Genomic DNA, 18,030 nt, shown 5'->3' with positions numbered 1-18,030 from the left:
TTGGTGGTTCCGTTCTGTTTGCAATGTTCATAAAAGGCTGCAGCCATTGCCTGGGGTCCGTCTGTGAGGCGGGCAAAGATGTAGGAGAACTGATCCCTTTCAGTCCCAATTGCTGGACCGTCAGCCTCCAGCTTACTTTCCATCTCTTGCTTCCATGTACGGAATTTCCTCCGGGTCCCATCGAAACGAGGAGGGTCTGGCAACGTCGGTCTTTTTTTTGTCTGGCCAGTTGACGCGGGCATTGCAGGTGGGGGTAGAGGCGCTTGGGGAGCTAGGTCGGCTGGCAAAGGTGATCGCGGGGTGTTTCCGCCTGGAGTTGTGCGGAGAGAGGCAAGACTCGCTTGTAAGGCTTTGATGTGCGCCTGGTTTTCCTCTCGTTCTTGGGCTTGGCGCACTTCCATCTCAGCGAACCGCCGGGTCTGTTCCGACTGCCCGGTTTGGATCGTCTCCAGCTGCGTGGTGAGGAGCTGCACCAGCCGAGCCAGCTGGGAAGTCTCCTGTCCGTCCGTCATTGCGTCGTCGTTTCCGGACATCCTGTCCGGGGTGTTTGTTGAGCTAGGGATGCTATACCTCTAGGTCTCTTCCGTCGTGTGCCTCGCTCAATGGAGGACTTCTCGTCGTGTTCCGGTCGTGTCCGGCTACTCGGCTCCCTTGGGCACGAGATTTTCGCCCTTGTGACGTAACGGTTGGAAATGTGGGATTCGGTACCCTCCTGTGCCGCCGAAGCTCACAGCCCGGGTGTTACTCCGTTGCCTCGTTGACAACGCGAGCCTCTTCGTTCTCGGCTGTCCACGTGAGGAGGACAGGAGTTGCTTCGTTAGCTCAACCGGTTGGTGCCGGTATCTTGCTCTTCGCTCAACCGGTCGATCTCGCCGGTGTCTTGCGGAACCGTGGTGCCTCGCTCGATGCAAGGGCTTTCGCTAATGTATCGTTGAACCGTGGGTGTCTCGCCGCCTCGTTGACGACGCAGACCTTCTCTGAAATCAACAGAAGAAGGAAGCTTAGTGTAATGTAACGGTCCCAGGAGTATATTGCAACTAACTGGTGACGACTCTACGAGTACACTAAGCTTGAAGAAGAAAAGGAAAGATGAGAGAGTCTGGCAGCTCGTGGGGCTGCTTTATGATCGCGAGCGCGATGGCCCGAGCGCATTGCTAGAATGTTCGGTGCGCTGTGGGGCAACTGGGAATAGCTTCATCCAGGGGTTCGGTGGACCGTGCTTGTACGTGAGCTGGCCGAGGGTTACCGAGGCCCACCTCGGGCACAGCCCGTTACAACAAGACTCAAGTACCTCAGCTATTGCCATCACCACTGCCACCAGTCCGGTATCAACATTCAATTTTTCGATCTCATCAGTACAACCTCAGCTTCTATTCCAATATTATCAAACACATCAACATGTCCAACATTCTTACCGTTTTCGGCGCAACTGGTGTGCAAGGAGGCTCCGTCGTTCGTGCAGTGACGGCGGACTCAGTCTTGTCCAAGACCTTCAAGATCCGTGCCGTCACTCGAGATACATCCGCCTCTTCCGCCCAAGGCCTTGTCAAACAAGGGATCGAAGTTGTTACTGTACGCAGCGATGCACTCCGGACGACACGTCGTATTATGCACTCACGCTTCTATCTAGGCCGACATGAACTCTCGTTTCTCACTTACGGAGGCCCTCAAGGGAACCCACACAGTCTTTCTTGTAACTTTGCCAGACTTCGTGACTGGGGCAGCCCCAGGAACCGAGGTTGAGCATGGAAAGAATGTTGCGGACGCAGCCAAGGAAGCAGGCGTGCAGCACGTTGTCTTCTCGTCCTTGATCAACGTAACCGACGCATCCAACGGCCGACTGCCGCACGTTGCCCACTTCGACAGCAAGGCCAACGTTGAGAAGTACATCAGGTCCCAGAACCTTCCGGCTACCTTCATCCAGCCAGGCTATTACATGACCAACTTTACGAACTTGCAGCTCCTGAGAAAGGGGGACGATGGGGCGTACACACTTGCGGGCCCCACCAGCGCCGCCAAGGCCCAGTTGCCCCTTTTCTTCCCCGAGAGTGACATGGGTGAGTCCCGTATTTCTTCATGCTACCACTGTCTAAGGGCAAATTCAGCTAACCAGCGGGGTAGGCAAATACTTCGTCGCCGTTGCAAAGAACAGGAGCAACGTCTTGGGCAAGCAAATCTATGCCGCTGCCGACTACTACACCCCCACCCGCATCATAGCAGAGTTTCAGGAGGTGACGGGAAAGAAGGGGCAGTACGTACAGCTCGACCAGGCTGTCTACAAGAGTTTCCTACCGCCGCCGATTGCCCAGGAGATTCTCGAGAACGAGCTGCTCTGCGAGGAGCCGGGCTTTTACGCCGGCGGCTCGCTCGCCGAAGGCCATGAGTTGCTTGCCAAAATTGGCCTGGCTCCAACGACTTGGAAGGATTTTTTGGAGAGTAAGAAAGAGCTCTTCGTGTAAGAAGAATAAGTTAGATAGATTCTCGATTTCGATGCAAATAGCCAGAAATAATCAGAGGGTAACGTCTGTGGTTGCAGCCTCTCGACTGAGAAGTGCTTGCGGTTCAGGTTTTCATCCATCATAATCTCGGCGTCGACGGCAGTGGTCATGGTTGACTCGCCGCAGTTGTCAATCGGATGTATAAAAAGCGCTATCGTAACTTAAATGAGTGGTGTGTATTCTCAGGCTATACTTCAGATCCAAGTGAAGGAGGTCGTTGTGTTTGTGGTGGTGCTCGGTTGCATGTGGTATACTTTCCCACCTCATGGTACAGCCCCCAGAGGTCTCAGAGATCCCTTCGTTAATCCTACAGAACTCGTATTACCAACGGGCGGCGTCCCTCAAAACCGCGGCCACCGCGTCGCCGCGCCCCTTTTTCCGAACGCTAGGGCCAACCAGCCCGCCATCAGACACAAGCCCCCGAGGGGCGTGACAGGGCCCATGAAGCGGAAGCGCTCGTTGTCCAGCGTCAGGGCATACAAGCTGCCGCTGAACATGGTCATGCCAGCAGTGAAGAAAACGCCGGCAACGGGGTTGTTGCTGGCCACGAGAAGGGCGACCGAGTGAACGAGCTGTGGAGTGGTGTCAAAACAACTATCCCCCAATTTGGCGATGCATGGATGCGCATGCACACAGGGAGATCAATGGGGGGAATTACCTGATACTGGGCAGCAGTGGACCAATTGGCCAGTTTATTGGGGTCCGAGATGTGCTTCTTGAGTCCGTGGGCGCCGAATGCACCCAGTCCGACGGCAGTGGCACCAAATACGGCCCCCGTCTTCCAAAGGAGGTTGCTGCCCATCGTGTCGTCGTTTTGAATCGATTCGTCTTGCTCGTCGGTGGGTAAAAGGGGGCTTGTTTCGTGGCTTGAATCTGCCGCCATTCAGTTGTGAGTTGCGACGATCGCCGAGTTTGCTTGGTACTGGGGTTCAATTGCTTCGGGAGAGTTCGGGTTTCTTTGCGGAAATGCACTGCGCAGTGGTGGGGCTGCTCTGGCCACTCAGGCGAGTCTGTTATACAACCCTAACCCTATTCCGAGTCTCAGCAATTGACCGCTTAGTTGCGATGAATGTCTATGTGGACTCGAGAGAGTCGGAGAGACTCGAAGACAGCAGCACCTTGAGCATTTTCCTCCAACCATGAGTGCAAGTGTGCAAGTACCACGGGCCTTCCAAGCTCGGTGTTGGCATTGCCCTCGATTCCAGCTTTGAGGTCCTACAAATTGCATTTATCAATCCAATGATTTAACTCTTCATCATCCCATTTCGAGGCAGCCATTGTATTTGTTGCTAGAGCTACGCTAATTGTTGGACACCTATCTTGGGGCGTGTCAATAAGTACAAATACCCGGACCAAGCGGTGCGGCTTTGGAGAGGGGTGATTAGGTTGTTTGGAACTTGGCCTACGCGTACACCGGCAAGTGAGTTTTAGCAATTGCAAGTGATCGAGTAACTAGTGTTATTAATATGAGACAATCAAATGGTTGTGGAGAAGCGGGGAATGAAGGAATTGGTATCCTACCAACTGTCACAAGTTGTTTGCAAATACCAAGCCACGATGACTTGTCCTCGGGGCCTGGTTGACTGAACTATCTCGATTTCGATGTTGAGAGACGCAGCAACCGCCCGGTGGGAAGTTGATCCGTTGGCATTTGCGGGACAAGTGTGAGTTGGAGGTTTTTCCGAGCTCAACAAAACCCTGACAAGAAGCTTTGAGTCTTTGACAATAGCAAACCAGCATTGATTCACCCCCGTCAGAATTGGGGAAACAGCCTACTATTAATAAACTGTTTGAAGAACCTATTGTCTACACTTGCCCTGCTATTATGTGCAGAGTGCCCATTGCCAGCCAGTCCCTGCCATGTCTGTGTCTGGTCGTGCCTGTGCTTGTGTTTCAACATGGCCCATTTCCATCCCACCCTCCTTTGCCCTCCTTTGCCCTCCTTTGCTTGCCCACCGAACTTTTTCTCAAACTTCCTAACTTCCACAACTCCTCTCTCGCCAAACTCTCTTTCCCACCTCTTTTCAACGGCGACCGGTCGCATCACGAACGAATACCAGCAACAGCCCGGCCTCTCTTTTCTTTCCCTCTCGTGGCCCAGCTGAGCTGAGCCAAAAGAACAGGACGTATTTTCTCTTTTTCATATCGCCATTCCCGCCCGGTGTTTTCTCGTGGCATTTCGCGACGAGTTTCGCGGGGTTCTCATCGTGAGGGCGAGTGTGAGTATTCGGGTGAATATGAAGACGAGCAGTACGGAGATGGGTATGGGGGTGAGGGTGAGGGTGAATAGTTCTTGTTCATTTGCTTTTCGCTTCTCTCCCACTTCTTCCACCATTTTCCCTTGCTGCTTTCTTCTTTCCACGGCCGATTCATTGAATCAAGTTACTGTCCCCCACCACCCGTTTCCTTCATCCCCGTTGAGCGCCAGCCACTAACCGACATAACCACCAGATCAACAAGCGACTCGCCGCCGCTTTTGTTCCCCGTCGCCGCCTCCCGCCACTCTCCCCTCCCGCCTCGCCCGCTTTGCGTTCTGCCTCCCTCTCGCGGCTGTCCTCCCCCTCTCGCGGTCTTTTCTTTTTTTTTTCTTTTAAAAAACAAGAAAATGAAGGAGGAGTGCACCCCGGAGCGCTGTGCCCTCTTCATGGGGCCCTGCCCAGGCGCCCCGTCTTGTCGTAAGTCAACTTCCCCAAGCATCGACGTCCCGGCGCATCTTTTGGCCACATTCGCTGACCGTGTTTGGCTCCTCAAGACACCAAAGAGTGCGCTGTGGTCGCCGGGCAGACCGGCAACAATCAATCCGTAAGTCCACCCCAGCAAGATATTCGAGTTCTGCTTGCAGGAACCCTGCTTGAAGGAAACCTGCTTTGCAGAGAGGCTGCCCGATGAAACCCTATCTCTTCGGCGTCCAGCGTGGCTTGGCCCGGACACGCTAGCCTGGGTGTATCCTGGAGCTGCATTGTACGTGTCAATGATCTGAAGCGTCCGTGTGCGCGGCAGTAGCACGAACAAACAGGTCATGACGTAGGATAGGGAACCCACCAGTCTTTTCCGCGGTGTTCGTGTTTAACCTACACAGCGGCGGGCCGCGAACCGGATTGCAAGCTCGGCCTTTCAACAGCTTCGCATGCAGGGAGAAATCCAGACCAGTCCAGGCTAGGGTGGATTAGCGGTGTCGAAAGACAAACCGAGGTGTGTACCACTCGCCCTGGTTAACAGCTAGGGGGGCGTGGGATAGCCGCACATGCCCGTGCCGACTCAGAGGGGACCCTCTGGGGATGAGGCTAACGGGGTAGTGGAGACTGAGTAGGATGGGCAAATGTTTACTTGCCGACTTATCTCAGCGCATCCTTGTGCTGACGGGTGGACTATTTCTTTTTAGCTCGGCGACGACATCGACTTGACTACCCCCGGTGAACCCAAGTCGTCCAACAAGCACGCCATCGCCACCCATTCCAATGAGTGCGCTAAAAACAACGATCTTTTGTCGGACAGTACCTTCAGGCTCGGCAAGCTCGAAAAGCTCACCGCCGCAATGACCGAGCGGCTGGATTACGTTCTCAACAAGTTGCGGCGAGGCGAGCGCGAGCGCCAACGCGAGTACCGCGACCAAGTCCGCTCCGAACTTCGGTCTCAAGATAGTCCGTTTAAGGAGGTCGTTCAGAGGTCCGTCAAGGCTGAGGTGCAGGGGCTGAGGATAGACACCAGAAAAGCCATGGAGGACCTACAGGGCCAAATGGAGAAACTCAGGATCACAGTAAAAAACATGCCGAAGGCGAGGGCAGTCCGGGGACGCGGCGTTCATTGGGGGGCTACACCGCCGTTGCGCACCCAGCCGGCTCCAAGCCAAGAACCCGCCACCACAGCACCCACACATCTCCCAAACAATGACCAGTTGATAATGGTCGAAGGGAAGCTTGATAAGGTATGACACCAAGCCACCCAACGAGGGTGACCGGTCTGCTAATCATGCGTAGGCAATCGAGCAATTGGCCGCGAAAGGCAAGGAGATTGCTGAGGTATGCAGGACATGGTGTTCAACATCAGCGCATTCGATTACTTGCTAATTGCATTGTGTGAAAGCTCCGGGAGACGGTTTCGCGTCTCGCCGACGCCGTTAAGAGTCTCCAGGTGAATCCGGAGTAAGAATATTGGAGGCACAGGGCCCTATCGCAGGTACCGACATCCGGGGATGTCAAAATTTGGGCGACTTCAAGGTTGGGCTTGTGTTAAGTTTCGACGTTTCGAAGTTCACTGTTCACGGAGCATCGAGGAGAGGATGTCAGCATGGGAAGGTCATGGAGCTTTGAAGTCAGTTTAACATTGCTCATAAGTGCGATGGCGTAAACTTGCATCAATTTGTAAATGTATGGAATAAACCTCCTCGTCGCCAATGAACGTTGATGTTGTTCTTCCCGTTTTACTTCGCGATCACGTTGAAGCTTGGTTGTTGGAGTGAGCATGCATGTCGTCTGCGCCTGGGCTTGGCGCTTGTGCCGCACGACCCACTCTTCGTCGCCTCGAGCATTTCTCTCTGCGGATGAACGGCTTGGCATGCGTCTTCTTTTGCTCGTTCAACCAAATCTCTTCATCGCGACACAAAATTCCAACATGGCGAGTGTTCCGACAAACCACGTTACGCCAGGGGCACTAGTCAACATTGTGCTGAAGGAAGACCAGCCCACTGGTCGCACCGTTCAAGGGGTCGTGTCTCAGCTATTGACCAAAGGGAATCACCCGCGGGGGATCAAGGTGCGCTTATCGGACGGGCGAGTTGGCCGAGTCCAGAGTATGGCGGGAGGCGCCGGATCAACAGGGTCTCAGATCCAACCCGACGGCAACGCGGAAGCGGCTGCGGAAGTGGGGCCGGCCGGTGTTGCTCCCAGGGGGCGAGTACGACATGTCGCAGATGCGAGGCTGGATCAAGGGCCGCCGCCGTCAACACAGCCGGTAGGCCTTGATGCTTATATCAAACCAGCCAAAAAGCGCGGGAAAGGGAAAGGAGGTACGGGAAACACTACAGCCCAGGCTGCGGCGCGCGACAATCAGCTCGAGGCTGCCTCACACGCCGGGCAGTCTTCACCGGAGGAACAGGAGTCGACGTGCCCTGTCTGCGGCGACTTCCGAGGCGATGAGGCGGCCCTGACACACCACGTGCAGTCTCACTTTGATGACTAGATCGGCACGCAACACCACACAGAGCCACGTGAACGCCAGGCTGATGGTCGATACGGAAATCAAATACTGTTTCTACGCTGTTAAACCATCAGGCAAACAACGTCCAAATCAGGAAATCCAAGCCACGAGCATTATTCCAAAACAAAACCGAGCAATGATGCCTCCTTACTCAAATCCCAGCATAAAACCTAGCTTGAGCGCCGCGATCTCCTTCTTGCTGAACGGATCCCGCTTGTTGAAGCTGGCCTCCCGCCGCTCGGCGCTCGACCACGTGGTGATGTCGTAACGATCCCCACCAACCGCCGGCGTCTCGCCAGGCCCATTCGTGGTTCCCTGGTCGCTCTCGTATTGGCGGAACGACTCGGCCGTGTTCCAGAGGTCCTCCACCGTCCGCGCGGGCAGCTCCTCGGCGGCGCCCTCGACATCCTGAGGCGCGTCCGGCACTGTAATGCTGTGGCGCTCAGCGTAGCCCAGGATGTACTCGTCCAGCTTGCCTAGATCGAACGTGTATTTCTCCGTGGATCCGTCGGGGAGCTTCAGCTCGACCGTCTCCTCGTCGCCGTCATTAAGCAGCTCGTTGATCTGCATGTTCCGGGCAGTCTTGATGTATATGGACATGATCAGGCCGAGGTTCTTCACTTCGGAATCGGGGCCGAGGCGGTGCTGGCGTTCGAGTTGGGCGAGCATGGCGAGCACGGTGCGGCCCACGAGGCGGATAAGAGGGATGATTGTGTCAACTTCGCCCATCCTGAGTTGTGTACGTGCGGTTAGCTATCAGCGGCATCCACGCGTCAACGGAAGCAATAAACCCACTCCAACAAATCTGCGGCCAAGTCCGTCTGCAAGAAAAACGATAGCGTCTCGCACACGACCCATTGTTCTCTCCAATTGCCGTTCGCCTCGACGAAATCTAACAGCAGGTTCTCGATCACCTCAGCCACCCCGAGCTGCGTGGTCGTTGAACGTGTACATGTCGAAATTGGCGGGGTCTCGAATCCGCGCCATGTCGACCTGGCACATGAACTTGCGGCGACAGGCGTACGTCGTTATCCATTTGTAGTCGGGTTGTTCCTGAGCCGGCTTGCCGCAGATGCACGTGTCGCCACCATCGCAGTCATTTTCCTTCTTCTCCTCCTCTTTTTCTTTGCCTTCGTCTTCGTCGTCGGATTCGGGGAACGGCGGCTGGCACCAGCAAACGTACGCGTACGCCTTGTCTGGCTTGTTCCAAAGCTGCCGGTAGGCCAAGTCAAGGTTGGCGGAGCCCGACACCGGAGCCCATCGCGCACCTCGCGGGACTTTGCTGAGGGACATTATGGAGTGGATCAAAGTGTCTTGTAAATTAAGGTAGAGTACCAAGGACGGGACCGCGCCGCGCTTGCGCAGGTGGGAAGCAAATGCCGAGCTGCCTGTGTCTTGGGCGGTGCACAGACCAGGTGGGGGTTTGGTGGGGTCGGGCCCATGGAACACAACCAACCCACCAGCCGTTCGGCTCGGTTTAGTGACGAAGCAGCGGGCACTCCTCCCAAGGCCCAAGTGATTGCCAACACCTCGATAACCATCAACGCACGTAACAATCAGAAGGCATTGGAGCCAGTGAAGTCGACAGGAGATTGCGGTCGACCCCTATAATTGGTCATTTCAAAACTGTCTTCGTCGCCCGGGTCGTCATCACCTTTTTGCTTGAGTGTTTTGGTGCTTTGTGCAATTAGCACGTCCTCTAAACTGGCAGGCGTTTCCAGGGACAGGGGTCGTTGTTGTGTTCCCGGTTCCACTTCCCCAGATCGAGGGCCTTGAATTGGCAACAAGACAGACGCCGCTTGGCTTTGCATGCTTGCCGCGCTGTGGCCGTCAGATTGGACCATGGATGTCCCATAACCCGCCTGGTATCCGAAATGGACCGGGCCTCGAAAACCTCCCCGCGACAAGGCCCGAAGGATGGGTATCGACGCCGCAACGATGCACATGGCCGCTTCTGCGACGGACAGTGCCACCAACGGGATACTGCACCGGGCATCAGTGTTGCCCTGGAGCCTTGGTATGGTTGATGCCTTGGCCGCCGCCGTCGCTCCAGCTCTAGCGCCGCTTGTTAACTTGAGCCACCTCGAAATACAAGTACTGAGCCACTTACAATATCCCCATGCTCATTGCAACCATGGCCCCGATTTTCTCCTTCTTACTCATTTGCTGGCTCAGCAGGTACTTCCACGGCAGAATCCCGAGCGCGACATCCGCAGTTGCCGAGTATACTACGAAAGACCCCGCGTGTCAGCTCCAGCCCCCGTCGTCTACTCTGCTCACACAAGACACCCCCTTACCACAAGAAAACACATTGTACCTTATCGATACTTCTATCGGGACACAACTTCCCGCCAACTTCAATGGGCCGCATTCGATCCAGACGAAAAGGATGCTGGTCGTGAGGGTCAAAGTCAGCGTGGTAAGGATGTACCATACGCTGATTCTCATCCACCGGACAGGCAGCCTCAAGAGAGTCACGGCGAAGGACGTTTTGCCCCAGACGTTGGCGATGATCATCAGTGTTGAGAGAATGTTGACAGGCAAGCCGAACTTTATCGCGTTGCGAAGTGGAATGAACCGTTTGCCGTAGTCGATGCTGACCAGGAACGCGATGAGCCCGGCCGAAACAGTCAGCGCCACCCACGAAGCCAGTAAAATCCAGTCGTCCCACCAGAGTCCACGGTGTTGGCAGTTCTTGAGATAGAGCCGCGTGAAAAGAAACAGGCCAGAAATGGAGATGAGCAGCCAGGTCAACACATTCAACTGTGGGCCATAGTCAACATCCATTTCGAATTGTTGGTAGAAAAAGACAATCAAGAGGGGGGGAGCACCCTTCAACACAGGGTATCAACGTCGAAAATCTGCGCTACGCTCATGGAAAGACAATAGAAAACAAGAGGCCCAATGTGTATGGTTCCAAGCCGGGTCAACCGTCGATAATAATGATTACATTGGCCTGCTCCCTTGGTCCAGTTTTGAACTGCCGGAGACTGCTTTCCCTCTTTGGCCACCCCAGAAACCGGGCCTTGTGTCGGAGAAACCACACTCCACGGGGTATGAGACAATTGCTTCACGCAGATCATAGTTACCGGCGAAGCGCTGTCGGGCGAAATGCGAAGAGAGGAACCAAAAACGGGAGCGGAAACGATGGCTTGACCTCCTTTCCAGGCTTTCCTCAACCCTGGGGGCACCCTCCCAAGACCGCTCCCGTCGCGGAACGCGGATCTTGCAAAGCGGTAGGTTCCGTTTGGGCACCCAGGTAAAACAGCAGATCATCCAGAAAGGGCCAGAACTTCCTAATGCACCCGAAATCCGGGGTGCATGACCCCAAACCTCATCGTCTCGAGAGGCCCGTGCGTTTGTGTAAGTTATGCGTCAACGGAACAGGAGATTGCTGATAAACAGATAAACACAGCAATGACGACGTCCTTGTGTATCAGCTTGACAAGCCCCCGGCTACCGCATATCGTATGCCGTGATATCCCTCATTCACGTTACCCAACAGCCCCCCTCGAGGATCTTACCGAACCCTGCGCGCGTCTGATGTCCGCACCCACTCGCCGTGAGGGTCTCGACTCAGCTGCCGAATGCGGCTCCATGCAGCCGCCTGGACGATGACAGGAGTCACAGAGTAAACAATGATACCGGGCAAGCCTCCGAGGTGGAACCCTCCGAGTTGCACAATCTCAACTTTGGGCCGTCGGACGAGGCGCGCTCCACAATGCATTCTTTTTGGGGGTTTGAGAGCCGTTGGGAACTGTGATATGTGCAACGTATTTCATTCACCGCGGCGCCCGACTATAACTGCTAACGGTGTCACAGAACATCCCCCAGAGCCACCCCTCCAACACATTATTGTTGCTCCCTTCACATGCTCAGGAACGCCAAAACTTGCTGCGCGAAGTACGAAGCATACTGGAAAATCCCGCCATGCGAGCTGTTCGGGTAGATGATGAGCTGCGCGTTCGGGAGCTTCTGTTGCATGGTAAAGCTGTTGAAGGTTGGGACCATGTAGTCGTCCTAAAGCGGCATGAGCTTCCATCGACCACATGCAGTCACGATCAGCACGGCGTTTGACTTACATGTCCATTCACCACCAGCACCGGGATATCCAAACCCCCCAACCTGTCAAACGACCCTTCCTCTCCCCGGGTCCCCTCCACCGTCATCCACCCCGCCAACTGTTCCGCCTGCGCCTTCAGCCCCACCGCACCGTCCACATACCCCTGACTCAACCACGTCGCCGGCTCCTCCCCGCAGGTCGCCGCCGACCGTTCATGAACCCTCGCCCACCAGTCCTCCGCCGCCGCCACCCCCGCCGCATCATCCTGAAAAAACAACTTCTTAAACGTCTCCACCCCCACCACCTGCGCCCCCGCCACCTCCAACACATCCTGATTCCCCGACCGCCGCACCCCCTCCCCCGCACTCGGCGTCGTGCCCGCCAGCACCAACCTGCGCACCCTCACCCTCCCCCCCGTCACCCCCTCCGCATTCAACGCCACCAGCTGCGCCACCATCCCCCCCAGACTAAACCCCAACACATCCACCTCACGCTCACCCAACCCCGCCAAAAACGCCAGCACATCCCCCGCCGACGCCGCCACGCTGCGCGCCACCGGGCCCGTGCTGAGCCCCACGCCGGTGTAGTCCACGAGGAGGAGGCGGCGGTGCGCGGCGAGGGCGTTGAGGAGGGACGGGTCGTACTTGTCCATGACGCCGCGGAAGTGGGTCAGGATGAGGAGGGTGGGCCCGGGGCCGTGCCGAGGCGGCGGTAGGCGAAGGTGGTGATTGGGTTGGAGGAGTGCGGGAGGTGGTGGGTGGGGGCGGTTTGGGCGGTGGTCATGGTTGTGGTTGGGGGTGGTGGTGTTTGCGAGATGGCTGTGTCCTGAGTTGAGTCTGAGGACGGTTAGGATTTAGTTGAGGTAGGTGTTGAGCTAGATGGATGGGAAACATGAAGAAGGACGAGCAGGCTTATGGTGAGCCAGGCAGGCTTTTTATCCTTTATCCCCTGGCTAAGTGCCGGCCGGGGGCCGAGGCTTTTGCTCCTCCACTAGATTCAAACATCAACGTGCTGTCCCTTTTAGTCTCGTGCGATTACTGATCGGTCCTTGACGCCGTGACTTTGTAAGCGCAGCTTTTAATCTTGGACGGGGTTAAACGTGTCTTGATCAGTAAACAGATGAGTAAGGACCATCTGCACGCACCTGATTCCTGGCCATATCTCGTCAACATGGCGTGGCGGCAGATCCTTTCACGCGTGTACCAGAATCAAGCACCAGCCCTCATCACAACACCGCCTGGGCGTTGCTAGCCACTGGCTTGATGTCGAACCTCGTCTCCCACGGCGAAACCAACATGCAGAAAATGGTATTATTATGCTCGGTCGATGATCGGTATTGGATCCTCTGTCTGCCTTGGTAATGGATGTGGGGAGCCGACTGTGCTTGGTAAACTAATGGCGTAGATCCCAAACCTCCGCGATCCGCGCCCTATGATTTTTCCCTCTCCCAATCGATGAGCGCAGCAGTGACCTAAAAGTGGCCGCAGTGTCGGTATGCAGAGGCATACGATCGAACACGTAACCTCCCCGAGTGACCAGTACATGGTTTTGGTTGATGTATAGCTGGTATCTGGATCCCGAAGCGAGCCGTGTAGACTTGGCAACCGGAGGCCAGAGATGATGCAGGTTCTGTGAGAGACTTGAAGTCAACGACCACACTTTATCATGACGCTTCGAGGGCAAGGAGCACAAACACGAATCCCAGGCAGAAAACGCCAAATAGGACGAATTTATGGAGCGGTGGCAGAGGCAACGTTTTCAGCAACGGTAGTGGCATGATAAAAATGAGAATGTCGGTGATAAGATGCAGGATGCCGTAGGCCAGCCAAAACAAATATCGTTCCTCGCAGCTCCAGATCGGATCTTCAAGATCCCAGTTTTTCGAGACAGGGAGGCAGACGGTAGCGCCTCCAACAAGGCCGGCAACGGTCCACAGCCCAAGGAAGGCTAGGAAGATGTCACAGAGCCGTTGGAAGTTGGGGAGCGGAAAGACGCGCCGATACTGGAGGAGGAAAGTCGATTTGAGCATCATGAGGGAGACATGGTAGCCCAAGGCCGAGACAAACAATAACTACGCCTCGTGTGAGCATGCAGATAGCTTCGGTGACACGGTCCAGCACGTACCTTGTACAGCCCTGACCTATCCTCTTTAGAAAGGGCTTCGATGTGACGACCGAGCCCAAGTCGGCACGCTAGTGAGGGGTCAACATTGGCTGATGGATGGGAATCTAGCCTTGGGTCCTGGACGCTATGTACCGATTCCGATTCCGATGACTCCCCCGATCGTTGAGAACTAGGAATCAGTGTTAGGATGCTCAGTTCCCTGGGTACTCCACCCGAGATAAACAGGATAATCAACAGGGGCTCGAACCAGTGTAGCAGCCAGGGCCATATCATCTGCCCCAAACTTCCGAAGAATACGGAGTCGGATATAGAAGCGCGAAGCTACGACAGTCACGATCACGATCTGACAGATGACAGAGTAGACGATCAATGATGGAGCGATGCTCTCGTAAAGGTTTGAAGGGGGGGTGTCGGCCATGTTGTGACCTGTGCTGGCGCTGGGCCCAGCCGTTGGTTTCGGTTTCCAAGACAAAAGGTAAACTCTGCTGGCACTCAACACCGGGGGGTGCTGGCGCGAGAGGTTCGAAGTCAGGGGCACTGGGACGGATCACCAGACCAAGTGGGTTCTCGCTACGGACGGGCCATGATGCGAACGATATAATTATTCTTGTCAAATGGCGCGTGGCTCCGCGGACTTGGAGAGGGGGTCGGGGGGTACATACAAAACCCGCAAGAACTCAAGCGTCGCGTTTCTTTTGGCTCATTGCCACTAGTTGGTCGTCCAATCAACCAATTTCCAAGCACACCCAAATGCTCCAGCCATGTGCCCCCCCAGCTAGCCATCTTCAGTTTTGATAGCGTCATTGGTCGCTGGTTGTTATCTCCCAGCGTCCCAGAACGGAATGGGGCGTCAAGGATCTGCAGAGGCCGCTATTGAACCCGCCTTAGCCGACTTCGAGCCGCCCCTTTCCAAGCCCCCGGGTCTCCGGCTGGGCCTGTTTGCCCCCGCAGCTGCAGTGCCAACCTTGACACCTTCGCGGAACCTCCCGAGTATGCCCTGTTTTGGGTATGCCATCCGGTTCTCGCCTTTGTCATCTCCCACAAAGCAGGATGAAACGTTCAAGGAAGTGTTAACTCGTACTTGTAATTACCGTACCTGAATGAGCAAGAGACGACGAACACAGCCATGAGCTCAGTGTAACCATCGTTGATGTTCTTCGTATGTCAAGCATTCCATGGTAGGTAGGTAGGTAGTTTATTAACGCCCGGCGGGTCAACCGAAAGGGCAACTATTACAATCTGACGATACATTTCCCAAGATATGTCCTAATCTCTTTGAAGCCCGTAAAGTTCATTCTAGTTCATATTTCGACAGTTACCATTTTTCTGCGGATTCTCGTGGGTTTAGTAGGGCTGTTAGTAGGCTGGCTTGAAGGCGATTCTCCAAGTGTTCAACGTCCTATCTTCGGCGGCTGAAGCGGTGCCTGCTATTTGTGTCACGAGGTGAGGGGGTCGGTGTTGTCGGGTGTGGTGGGTTAGGTGATTTAGTCGGCCTGTGGTTCGTTCGTGTCGAGTCGGCCCGTCGCCATTGCGAACCGTATGGTTGCGCGAACGGCTGCCATGTCAGGAGTCCAGTCGTTCTTGTCCGACGGCGATTTCCCTCCTAGATAGAAGGAAATATTGCTTCTCTGAGTGTCTGTACATTCGAGCATCTTTCTTCGGTATGCTGTCCATTTTGTGCATCGGAATAGGAAGTGGTCCACTGTCTCTTTTGCTTGTCCACATGCGCACTGGTCTGACGGTGCTACTCCGATTCGGTGGAGGTAACCGTTGAGCCTTGCCATGCCTGTTCTGAGCTGGGCAAGTTTGGCAGCCTCCTTGTGAGATAGATGATCGTACAGCAGTTGGGTGTGTTTCCCTGGTAGTGCTGCGTCGACTCGCTTGGAATGAGCTCCGACTTTGTCTGGCAGGTGATTGCTGCTGCCTCTCTTGGACCGTGCTACGTTGAGGGTTGTCGACCGCATCCTGGGCATTTGTACTTCTGGAGCGGCGCCCTGTCGAGTGGCATGTTTGGCGTTCCCCTTGGCGATTTCCCAAAGCTTGTTTTCTTCTCTCGCAGGGAACCATCGTATTGATACTGTGTTTCCGTTCCTGCGTAGTTCTCTGATTGATTGGTATATATGGCAGATGTGCCGTTGCCCAGACTGTCGTCGAGCGTGTCGGATCGCGAGAACAGCCGCTTTGTTGCGTGTTGAGAGCTCGATGCGGCTAGATCTAACCGTTGGCAGTGTGCCTAACGCTCGTTCGATGGCCGCAAGTTCCCCAGAGTATGGATTTTGTTCCGACCTCGAGCCAAGCGTAGAGGAGAAGGTCCCAAGTTTTGGGGTGCCGTATACAGATGCCGGCAGCGTCGCAGCTCCGCCAACTCCCACCAGGGCGTTTCGCGCCGAGCTGCTTACGGCGATGCATATAATATCGTAGTCGGCATTCCGGCGTGTTGTCGTCGGCTCGTTGGTGACAATTTGTACACGGTTCTCCCAAGGTGTCAATGTGAACGGGTTAATGGTTTCCAGCTCGTCCATTGCGATGTCTTTGAGTGCGTCTGCCACCTGGTAGAGTGGCGAGCGGTGGCTTTTCCTGAACTTTCGCATTTGAGACGTGTTTCTGCGTAATGGGTTGGTGTATGGCAGGGTGTGAATGTCGGTCCATAGTTTGATGGCCCGTCTCCAGAACCGATCTTGTGCGCTGGCAATGTGAGCTTCTGCTTCCGCTACGCTCGTTGCCACTGTGAGGAAGGTCCCCACGATCGCTTGCGCCGCCATTCTCTGGATCCTGTTGATGGGTCCTGCGAGTTTATTCTTGCATGCGTGCATCCACACATTGGAGGCGTAGTCTACCACGGGGGCAACTGTGCATGTAAACAGCTGCCGCGCCGTTGATGGGGATAGACCTCGGAGGCGTTTCAGTTCCATCGCTGCTTCCAAGCCTTTGGACGCAGCCCTCCAAATGTGTTCTTTGTACTTTAGTTTTGTGTCCATGAGCACGCCAAGGACCTTGACATGGTCTTGAGGCTTGACAATCTGCCCCTTGATCGTGAATGGTTGTGCGTCGGTCTTATAGATTTTGCGAGTGAAGTGTATGATTGCTGTCTTCTGGACATTGAAGGTCGCACCACTCCTTGTCTCCCAGTCTAGGGCGTCCCTGATGATGGTTTCTATGCCTTCTCGGTTGCTCTGCGCCGTAGGTCCCGTGATCCACGCTGTAAAGTCATCCACGAAGGCTATCGCACCACCGCGGCTGTCGATTCGTCGTTGTACCAGGTCCGCGTTGAAGAAGAGGAATAAGATCGGAGATAGGGGAGAGCCTTGAGGTAGACCAGCCTGAGGTAGGCTTTGAACCTCGGATGTATATCCATTGACTTGAATTGTGGCTGTGCGCTCCGAGCAGAAGGCGTTTGTCCATTGAAGCAGCTCGTCTGGGATGCCTCGTGCCTTCATCCGCTGAAGAAGTCTTTCCTTGCAGACCCCATTGTAGGCCCCTTTCACGTCAAAGCTGATCAGACTTGCTACCTTTCGACCTCTCCAGGCGGTGTAAATCTGTTCCTGGAGGAGTATGAGCGCTTGCTCCGCCGATCGTTGCTTGCGCGCTCCGAAGTGGTTGGTCGGGAGGAGCCCATATGTCTCAACCGCATGTGAGATCCTTTCGGCGACGACCGACTCCAGCAGCTTGCCGAGCGTTGCTAGAAGTGAAATCGGTCTCCAGGCTTTGGCAACACTGTAGTCGTCCTTGCCGGGCTTCTTAAGCGGTATGATCTTGGCGTGTCGCCATTGACTGGGCAGTGTGCTATGCTCCAGAGATGCTCGAAATAGTGCGAGAACACGGTGCTTGACCACTGGCCAAGTCTGCTTCCAGACTATCGCCGGTAAGCCGTCCTCCCCAGGTGCTTTCCAAGATTTGGCTGCGAATAGTTGTCGCTCTACCTCTTCCATGGTGATCGGCGGCATTGCTACGGGAGCTCGCTGCGGTCTAGCACCTTCATCTTCAATCCTCTCTGGAAGGGGAGGAAAGAAGGTGGTTAGGAGTTCTTCTTCCTGTTCTCTGTGGTCGGCCGTGGCTGTTCCGTCTGCTCTGACGAGCTGTGGCACCTTCCCGAACGCTATGTCGTCGCTAGACTTTAGGTATTTGGCAGCCTTCCAGATATTGCTATTG

General features: G+C 55.2%; 7 protein-coding genes across 7 annotated transcripts; 2 read left to right on the top strand and 5 right to left on the bottom strand.

Moving 5' to 3' along the window:
• Positions 1–1,398: 1,398 nt before the first annotated feature.
• Positions 1,399–2,785, top strand: F5144DRAFT_634264 (uncharacterized protein; the record flags this gene model as incomplete). The annotated part of the gene is made up of 3 exons (XM_066792576.1): positions 1,399–1,572; positions 1,631–2,057; positions 2,122–2,785. The coding sequence occupies 3 exons, from the start codon at positions 1,399–1,401 to the stop codon at positions 2,457–2,459; spliced, it is 939 nt and encodes a 312-aa protein (XP_066647540.1). The 3' UTR covers positions 2,460–2,785.
• On the bottom strand, positions 2,559–3,503 carry F5144DRAFT_552457 (uncharacterized protein). Its single transcript, XM_066787743.1, has 2 exons — positions 3,157–3,503; positions 2,559–3,070 (listed from the first exon to the last, which is right to left on the bottom strand). The coding sequence occupies exons 1-2, from the start codon at positions 3,379–3,381 to the stop codon at positions 2,840–2,842; spliced, it is 456 nt and encodes a 151-aa protein (XP_066647539.1). The 5' UTR covers positions 3,382–3,503; the 3' UTR covers positions 2,559–2,839.
• Positions 3,504–5,742: 2,239 nt separating this feature from the next.
• F5144DRAFT_588008 (uncharacterized protein) lies at positions 5,743–7,676 on the top strand (the record flags this gene model as incomplete). Its single annotated transcript, XM_066789882.1, has 5 exons — positions 5,743–5,790; positions 5,881–5,960; positions 5,994–6,180; positions 6,941–6,944; positions 7,024–7,676. The coding sequence occupies 5 exons, from the start codon at positions 5,743–5,745 to the stop codon at positions 7,674–7,676; spliced, it is 972 nt and encodes a 323-aa protein (XP_066647538.1).
• A 165-nt stretch (positions 7,677–7,841) lies between these two features.
• F5144DRAFT_634258 (uncharacterized protein) lies at positions 7,842–9,458 on the bottom strand (the record flags this gene model as incomplete). Its single annotated transcript, XM_066792575.1, has 3 exons — positions 8,618–9,458; positions 8,490–8,586; positions 7,842–8,424 (listed from the first exon to the last, which is right to left on the bottom strand). The coding sequence occupies exons 1-3, from the start codon at positions 8,985–8,987 to the stop codon at positions 7,842–7,844; spliced, it is 1,050 nt and encodes a 349-aa protein (XP_066647537.1). The 5' UTR covers positions 8,988–9,458.
• F5144DRAFT_634218 (uncharacterized protein) lies at positions 8,936–10,651 on the bottom strand. Its single transcript, XM_066792574.1, has 3 exons — positions 9,992–10,651; positions 9,805–9,922; positions 8,936–9,707 (listed from the first exon to the last, which is right to left on the bottom strand). Exons 1-3 carry the CDS (start codon positions 10,479–10,481, stop codon positions 9,251–9,253), a joined length of 1,065 nt encoding a protein of 354 aa, XP_066647536.1. The 5' UTR covers positions 10,482–10,651; the 3' UTR covers positions 8,936–9,250.
• A 910-nt stretch (positions 10,652–11,561) lies between these two features.
• F5144DRAFT_542459 (Alpha/Beta hydrolase protein) lies at positions 11,562–12,409 on the bottom strand (the record flags this gene model as incomplete). Its single annotated transcript, XM_066787193.1, has 2 exons — positions 11,562–11,714; positions 11,777–12,409. 2 exons carry the CDS (start codon positions 12,407–12,409, stop codon positions 11,562–11,564), a joined length of 786 nt encoding a protein of 261 aa, XP_066647535.1.
• A 525-nt stretch (positions 12,410–12,934) lies between these two features.
• Positions 12,935–14,720, bottom strand: F5144DRAFT_1742 (uncharacterized protein). The gene is made up of 5 exons (XM_066782650.1): positions 14,129–14,720; positions 14,014–14,050; positions 13,882–13,949; positions 13,452–13,828; positions 12,935–13,386 (listed from the first exon to the last, which is right to left on the bottom strand). Exons 1-5 carry the CDS (start codon positions 14,297–14,299, stop codon positions 13,071–13,073), a joined length of 969 nt encoding a protein of 322 aa, XP_066647534.1. The 5' UTR covers positions 14,300–14,720; the 3' UTR covers positions 12,935–13,070.
• Between the last annotated feature and the right edge of the window lie 3,310 nt (positions 14,721–18,030).

Source organism: Chaetomium tenue (assembly GCF_020726465.1).
Source record: "Chaetomium tenue strain MPI-SDFR-AT-0079 chromosome Unknown F5144scaffold_1, whole genome shotgun sequence".
Taxonomy (NCBI): domain Eukaryota; kingdom Fungi; phylum Ascomycota; class Sordariomycetes; order Sordariales; family Chaetomiaceae; genus Chaetomium; species Chaetomium tenue.
The sequence above is the reverse complement of the archived record's forward strand: the minus strand, read 5'-3'. Positions and strand labels throughout refer to the sequence as shown.

Coding starts and splice junctions, on each gene's coding strand:
- F5144DRAFT_552457 (XM_066787743.1), bottom strand. CDS start 3,381: ATGGCGGCAGATTCAAGCCACGAAACAAGCCCCCTTTTACCCACCGAC. Junction 3,071..3,156: donor CCACTGCTGCCCAGTATCAG/GTAATTCCCCCC, acceptor ACCACTCCACAG/CTCGTTCACTCGGTCGCCCT.
- F5144DRAFT_1742 (XM_066782650.1), bottom strand. CDS start 14,299: ATGGCCGACACCCCCCCTTCAAACCTTTACGAGAGCATCGCTCCATCA. Junction 14,051..14,128: donor TGGCCCTGGCTGCTACACTG/GTTCGAGCCCCT, acceptor ACTGATTCCTAG/TTCTCAACGATCGGGGGAGT. Junction 13,950..14,013: donor AGTCATCGGAATCGGAATCG/GTACATAGCGTC, acceptor ACCCCTCACTAG/CGTGCCGACTTGGGCTCGGT.
- F5144DRAFT_634218 (XM_066792574.1), bottom strand. CDS start 10,481: ATGGATGTTGACTATGGCCCACAGTTGAATGTGTTGACCTGGCTGCTC. Junction 9,923..9,991: donor GTACAATGTGTTTTCTTGTG/GTAAGGGGGTGT, acceptor GGTCTTTCGTAG/TATACTCGGCAACTGCGGAT. Junction 9,708..9,804: donor GCAATGAGCATGGGGATATT/GTAAGTGGCTCA, acceptor AACCATACCAAG/GCTCCAGGGCAACACTGATG.